The sequence below is a fragment of the Oncorhynchus gorbuscha genome, linkage group LG14 (assembly GCF_021184085.1).
Source record: "Oncorhynchus gorbuscha isolate QuinsamMale2020 ecotype Even-year linkage group LG14, OgorEven_v1.0, whole genome shotgun sequence".
Lineage (NCBI taxonomy): Eukaryota > Metazoa > Chordata > Actinopteri > Salmoniformes > Salmonidae > Oncorhynchus > Oncorhynchus gorbuscha.
The window spans coordinates 13,794,414-13,802,304 of record NC_060186.1 but is presented as its reverse complement, the minus strand read 5'-3'; the positions used below and the strand labels follow the sequence as shown (position 1 = coordinate 13,802,304).

The 7,891-nt window shown below is 47.3% G+C and overlaps 1 protein-coding gene across 6 annotated transcripts in view; it reads left to right on the top strand.

Annotated features, from left to right (window-relative positions):
- Positions 1-7,891, top strand: part of LOC123994482 — a 99,537-nt gene that overhangs the window by 89,655 nt on the left and 1,991 nt on the right. For 5 of the 6 annotated variants that reach the window (XM_046297116.1, XM_046297117.1, XM_046297115.1 and 2 more), the window contains one exon: positions 5,776-5,845. The exons of the other annotated variant lie outside the window; for it this stretch is intronic. In XM_046297116.1, the coding sequence (XP_046153072.1) occupies positions 5,776-5,845 (70 nt within the window). The remainder of the gene's footprint in view (positions 1-5,775; positions 5,846-7,891) is intronic. 6 annotated transcript variants of the gene reach the window in all.

Here is a 7,891-nt window from a genome sequence, read left to right as displayed (position 1 = left end):
TCAGTATGTCTGTCCACTGTGTATGTCTGTCCACTGTGTATGTCTGTCCACTGTTTATGCATCGGTATGTCTGTCCACTGTGTATGCGTCAGTATGTCTGTCCACTGTGTATGCGTCAGTATGTCTGTCCACTGTGTATGCATCAGTATGTCTGTCCACTGTGTATGCATCGGTATGTCTGTCCACTGTGTATGTCTGTCCACTGTGTATGTCTGTCCACTGTGTATGCATCGGTATGTCTGTCCACTGTTTATGTGTCAGTATGTCTGTCCACTGTGTATGCATCGGTATGTCTGTCCACTGTGTATGTCTGTCCACTGTGTATGTCTGTCCACTGTGTATGTCGGTCCACTGTGTATGCGTCAGTATGTCTGTCCACTGTGTATGCGTCAGTATGTCTGTCCACTGTTTATGCATCGGTATGTCTGTCCACTGTGTATGCGTCAGTATGTCTGTCCACTGTGTATGCGTCAGTATGTCTGTCCACTGTGTATGCATCAGTTTGTCTGTCCACTGTGTATGCATCGGTATGTCTGTCCACTGTGTATGTCTGTCCACTGTGTATGCATCGGTATGTCTGTCCACTGTGTATGTCGGTCCACTGTGTATGCGTCAGTATGTCTGTCCACTGTGTATGCGTCAGTATGTCTGTCCACTGTTTATGCATCGGTATGTCTGTCCACTGTGTATGTCTGTTCACTGTGTATGTCTGTCCACTGTTTATGCATCGGTATGTCTGTCCACTGTGTATAAGTCAGTATGTCTGTCCACTGTTTATGCGTCAGTATGTCTGTCCACTGTGTATAAGTCAGTATGTCTGTCCACTGTGTATGCGTCAGTATGTCTGTCCACTGTGTATAAGTCAGTATGTCTGTCCACTGTGTATGTCTGTCCACTGTGTATGTCTGTCCACTGTTTATGCATCGGTATGTCTGTCCACTGTGTATAAGTCAGTATGTCTGTCCACTGTTTATGCATCAGTATGTCTGTCCACTGTGTATGCGTCAGTATGTCTGTCCACTGTGTATAAGTCAGTATGCCTGTCCACTGTGTATGTCTGTCCACTGTGTATGTCTGTCCACTGTTTATGCATCGGTATGTCTGTCCACTGTGTATAAGTCAGTATGTCTGTCCACTGTTTATGCGTCAGTATGTCTGTCCACTGTGTATAAGTCAGTATGTCTGTCCACTGTGTATGTCTGTTCACTGTGTATGTCTGTCCACTGTTTATGCATCGGTATGTCTGTCCACTGTGTATGTCTGTCCACTGTGTATGTCTGTCCACTGTGTATGCGTCAGTATGTCTGTCCACTGTGTATGCATCGGTATGTCTGTCCACTGTTTATGCATCGGTATGTCTGTCCACTGTTTATGCATCGGTATGTCTGTCCACTGTGTATGTCTGTCCACTGTGTATGTCTGTCCATTGTTTATGCATCGGTATGTCTGTCCACTGTGTATGTTTGTCCACTGTGTATGTCTGTCCATTGTTTATGCATCGGTATGTCTGTCCACTGTTTATGTGTCAGTATGTCTGTCCACTGTGTATGCATCGGTATGTCTGTCCACTGTGTATGTGTCAGTATGTCTGTCCACTGTGTATGTGTCAGTATGTCTGACCACTGTGTATGTCTGTCCACTGTGTATGTGTCAGTATGTCTGTCCACTATGTATGCATCGGTATGTCTGTCCACTGTGTATGCCTGTCCACTGTGTATGTCTGTCCACTGTGTATGTCTGTCCACTGTTTATGCATCGGTATGTCTGTCCACTGTGTATGTCTGTCCACTGTGTATGTCTGTCCACTATGTATGCATCGGTATGTCTGTCCACTGTGTATGTCTGTCCACTGTGTATGTCTGTCCACTGTGTATGTCTGTCCACTATGTATGCATCGGTATGTCTGTCCACTGTGTATGTCTGTCCACTGTGTATGTCTGTCCACTGTGTATGTCTGTCCACTGTTTATGCATCGGTATGTCTGTCCACTGTTTATGCATCGGTATGTCTGTCCACTGTGTATGCATCGGTATGTCTGTCCACTGTTTATGCATCGGTATGTCTGTCCACTGTTTATGCATCGGTATGTCTGTCCACTGTGTATGCGACGGTATGTCTGTCCACTGTGTATGCGTCAGTATGTCTGTCCACTGTGTATGTCTGTCCACTGTGTATGTCTGTCCACTGTGTATGTCTGTCCACTGTTTATGCATCGGTATGTCTGTCCACTGTTTATGCATCGGTATGTCTGTCCACTGTGTATGCGACGGTATGTCTGTCCACTGTGTATGCGATGGTATGTCTGTCCACTGTGTATGTCTGTCCACTGTGTATGTCTGTCCACTGTGTATGTCTGTCCACTGTGTATGTCTGTCCACTGTGTATGCGTCAGTATGTCTGTCCACTGTGCATGTCTGTCCACTGTGTATGTGTCAGTATGTCTGTCCACTGTGTATGCGTCAGTATGTCTGTCCACTGTGTATGCGTCAGTATGTCTGTCCACTGTGTATGTCTGTCCACTGTGTAGGCATCGGTATGTCTGTCCACTGTGTATGTGTCAGTATGTCTGTCCACTGTGTATGCCTCTGTGTGTGTGTACTGTTTTGAGTGTGTTTGTGTATGCCTGTGAATATATTAAGACTACAACACGCCTAGTCAGGCCATTTAAAGCTGACCTGGGCAGTCATGATCCCAGTACAGAACCCCATCACACTGATTAGAGTTTGGGGCCTCTGTCACTACATTATGTGCCATATGCCACAGATTCCCACACACTGCACGTTTCTCCCTGGCCGTGCATTATGGCTGAGTACCAAGTACTGTGAGCAGGGCCCGCCTGAAGCTCCAGGGGTCAGGGGCTGCTCAGGGAGACACAGTCCAGTGTGTGAGCTTCCTCTCAGGGTGGACGAGGCCAGGGTCATGGGTCCCCTGATTTACGGGCTGGCCCTTTGTGCGGCCCCGTGAAGAGGAGAAGAGGCTCCTACTCAATCCCATCTATGCCTATAGACTGTCTGACTTCTCCAGAAATGGAGAGAGACTGACTAGGGTGTTTAGTCTGGAAAGAAGTCATTCTGATCGTGATGATTCATTGTAACGTCCAGTACATGGAAATGGTACTCTTTTCAGGGATCTTGTAAATGGTTCCTGGATATATCTAACAGGGACCATGCCCAATCATTAACATCTCAGACAATACTGGCATGTAATACTTCCAGAGTTTCCTAAACCGCCAATTTTCATCTGTAGGTCCTTAGATGGAAGTACAAGCTTCAAGACAAAGATTAGTTGTCTTAATACCCTTCCCTAAAAAACAATAGCGTCAGTCACTCATCTGGTCCTACCTGAACTAAATTGATCCTGTTACCTGCTCTTGAGTTAAACTAATCTGTAACAGTAGCCCAACAATACTACTCTCTGGCTGCCTTTGAGGAATCACCAGCATGAGTATCCCAAATAAGGATGTACCATGCCATTATTTCCCCTTCCCCGCAACTCCCTTTCTATCCTTCACAACTTCAGTCAACTATTCAATCTAGTTCTCCCCTCTGTGCCTCAGTCTCTTTCTTTCTCTCTCTTTCTTTCTCTCTTTCTCTCTCTCTCTCTTTCTCCCTGTCTCTCTCTCTCTCTCTCTCTCTCTCTCTCTCTCTCTCTCTCTCTCTTTTCTTTCAATGTCTCTCTCTCACTCTCTTTCTCTCTTTCTCCCTCTCTCTCCTCTCTCTCTCTCTCTCTCTCTCTCTCTCTCTCTCTCTCTCTCTCTCTCTCTCTCTCTCTCTCTCTCTCCCTCCCTCTCAATGTCTTTCTCTCTCTACTCTGGCGTGTTGCCCCTGACTCAGTCCATCTGTCCCTGCATAACACTGTGCTTCTCAGCCCTCCTTGTACATTGCTATTCCCCCAGGGCAGGTCACATGACCTGAGAGACACATTTCCCATCAGAGCCAGGGTTGCATTCTCTTACAGGACACCAGTGGAGCCTCATGCCCTCACTGAACTCCCCTGAACCTAGAAGATCTGTAGTGGAATTTCACTCCTAGTAGTCTTTCCTCACTCTGACCTCTGTTTGTGTGTGTGCGTGTGTGTGTGTGTGTGTGTGTGTGTGTGTGTGTGTGTGTGTGTGTGTGTGTGTGTGTGTGTGTGTGTGTGTGTGTGTGTGTGTGTGTGTGTGTGTGTGTGTGTGTGTGTGTGTGTGTGTGTGTGTGTGTGTGTGTGTGTGTGTGTGTGTGTGTGTGTGTGTGTGTGTGTGTGTTTTCTAGTGCATTATTTTGAATGAATCTAGCAAAAGCCGCATGATGGAAGAACAGTAATTCCCAATGTTCCTGCCAATTCACTAGAGTGACTTAGACCACTGAGAGGGAGGAGGTGTTAATTTGGCAATGAGCAGGGAAACCTGAGACCCTAGACGGTTGAACCGCTCACCTTTAAATAGACTGACCCACAATGCAATGTACCTCTCAGCCTCTTTCTTCTCACTTCTGAGTCCCTCCAAATGCATTCTCCGCTTCTTCTCCCTCAAACCTGCTTTTATTCATTCTCTCCTTCCTTCACACTTCATTCAGACCATCTGTGGCCTGCTCAAATCCCCCTCTTCCAAAAACAAGTCTCAATTTCTCCCTGTCACTCGATTTTAACTGGGTCAGCATGCGTTTGCGTTCCAACACTGACCCCCAACCTCATCATGCCCCTGCCCCCCTAATGGAGGAGTGACCGCCAAAATGTTGGACATTACGTAAGTACGAAGTCTGCTGGGTTTTCCACGGCAGGGTGCCGTAGGAGGGCCAACAAAAGAAGTGGGTTAGGCTGCTATTATCCTCACTGGTCCTTCCCGGACCCATGTTTGGGGGCGGCCATTATCATGACTGTCCTTCCCTGCACCGTCATTTGGGCTCTTTTACTGCAAACCAAGTGCAATTAATGATCATTAGCTGCCCTGTCTCCCCTCGTTCCCATCAAGCCCCTCCCGTCTTGGCCCCGGTTGGGGAAGTGGGCCAGTCACAGCGCTGTGGGCACTCAGGCATGCGCTCAACTCGATGGCAGAGTGCTGATTCCATTCTTTCCCACTAACAGGCCATTCAGCACGTGGGCAGGGGCGGGGAGGGACAAGAGCTCATTAGCACGGGGGGCTCGTTAGAGACCGGGGGGACGACCGTCGCTGTGCCACACGCTGGACAGAACAGGTCTGTCCCAACACAATCGTCTGTGTCTCTGTCTAATTATCTGAACGGGGACTAGATTGTGTCGGTCAGCGAATGGTCACATTGCACCAGAGCGTGCCCTGATCCCCGGTCTCCCCCTCCCTCCACTGAACATCCCCCACCCTACTACCCCTCGCCCACCACCCTCACCACCCCACTCACTGTCTCCATCCAGAGCAGATTTATCCGTTAGCTGTGGCGGGATGTCCCCGTATCCATGGTCATTGTTTGGGGGACAGGCCACGGTGAGCAACCACAATGGGCTCAGAACACTTTACCATCACGTCTCCCCAAACACAGCATCACATGGGAGAGCCCCGCCAAAAAACACCCGCCACAGGGACCCAGACCTCCCCAACTGGGCCACCTCTCCTGTTTTTCTGTTTGCTCTCTCTTTCTCCCCTTTACCCTAACACTATAGTGATATCCACACAGAGGTGTAGAGACATGTGCATATTTATATGACAAAGAGGATGTTTCAAAAGGAGAGGGATTTTTACGTTCCTCTGAGGGACCAACATCTTTTAGAGTTGCAGTGTCATGATTGTCTCCTGAATGACACTGTCTGTGTCTCTTTTTTTTCCAGTGTATTTATGCGTTCCCTGATAAGCAAAATGGACTTCCATTCTTTGGCATTAAAGCTATACAAAGCAAAGGTAATGATAACATTTGGTTTGTATCATCTCATGCCTGTTGAATCAACATCTTCAGTATGGACGATGGTCTACCGTGCCTTCAGAAAGTATTCACACCCCTTGACCTTTTCCACATTTTGTTGTGTTATGACCTGAATTAAAAATGTACACTGTAGATTTTTTTTGTCACTGGCCTACACACAATAACCCCTAATGTCAAAGCGGAAATATGATTTTTCAAAATTTCTAAAAATGTTTTCAAAATGAAAAGCTGAAATGTCTTGAGTCAATAAGTATTCAACCCCTTCATTATGGCAAGCCTAAATTAGTTCAGGAGTAAAAATGTGCCTAACAATTCACATAATAAGTTGCAGGGTGTAATGGACACAAGGGGAGACAGAGAGCTGGTTTCAAGCGCAGGGCGCAGCAGGTGTTTATTGCAATGGACCACAGGAGGAGGCAGGTAGCTGAGTCGAGGGGCAGGCAAAAGGTCATACACAGGAGGAGGCAGGTAGCTGGGTCCAGGAGCTGGCAGAAGGTCATACACAGGAGGAGGCAGGTAGCTGGGTCCAGGGGCAGGCAGAAGGTCATACACAGGAGGAGGCAGGTAGCTGGGTCCGGGAGCAGGCAGAAGCTCATACACAGGAGGAGGCAGGTAGCTGGGTCCAGGGGCAGGCAGAAGGTCATAACAGGAGGAGGCAGGTAGCTGGGTCCAGGGGCAGGCAGAAGGTCATACACAGGAGGAGGCAGGTAGCTGGGTCCAGGGGCAAGCATAAGGTCATACACAGGAGGAGGCAGGTAGCTGGGCCCAGGGGCAGGCAGAAGGCCACACACAGGGGGTCCAAAAGGGCAACAGTACAGGCAGGGAAAAGGCTAGTAACGTAGTTCGGGAGATCAGGCAATAGGTAGATAACAGGACATCTGATAGGCTAAAGTACAGGCAGGGAATAGGCAAAAGGCGTCATTCGTGAGGCAGGCAACAACTCTCATACACGGGAGTTATTCAAGGGAAAAGCAGCGCTCCGAATGCCGTGTGTCACAAAACAAACAATACCTCAGAGTGATGGGTTGCAAAGAACTGAACTAAATAGTGTTTGATAATGACATACAGATGTGTGAACAGGTGATTAGAATTCAGGTGATTGGGATCTGGAGAGTGAGCTGTGTTCAGGGGATCTAGATGTTTGAGAGTATGAGCTGGAAAGTGAGCTGCGTTCATGGGATCTGCGTGTTTGAGGGTGTGAGTTGGAAGCAGACGTTACACAGGGACTCACTCTGTGTGCAATACTGGTGTTTAACATGATTTTTGAATGACTACCTCATCACTGTACCCCACACATACAATTATCTGTAAGATCCCTCAGTCGAGCAGGGAATTTCAAACACAGGGTCCCGAGTGGTGCAGCGGTCTAATGCACTGCATCTCAGTGCAAGAGGCGACACTGGTTTGAATCCAGGGTGAATCACATCCGGCCGTGATTGAGAGTTCTATATGGCGGTGCACATTTGGCCCAGCATCGTCCGGTTTTGGCCGGGTTAAGCCGTCATTGTAAACAAGAATTTGTTCTTAACTGACTTGCCTAGTTAAATAAAGGTTCAAAACATATATATATTTTTAAATAAACACAGATTCAACCACAATGACCAGGGAGGTTTTCCAATGCCTCGCAAAGAAGGGCACCTATTGGTAGATGGGTAAAAAAATAACAGACATTGAATATCTCTTAGAGCATGGTGTTGTTATTGATTAAACTTTGGATGGTTTATCAGTACACCCAGTCACTACAAAGATGCAGGCGTCCTTCCTAACTCAGTTAGGAAACCGTTCAGGGATTTCACCATGATGTCAATGGTGACTAAAACAGTTAGAGTTTAATGGCTGTGATAGGAGAAAACTGAGAATGGATCAACAACATTGTAGTTACTCCACAATACTAACCTAATTGACAGAGTGAAAAAGGGAAGCCTGTACAGAATAAAATTATTACAAAACATGCATCCTGTTTGCAACAAGGCACTAAAGTAATACTGCAAAAAATGTGACAAAGCAATTAACTTTTTGTCCCG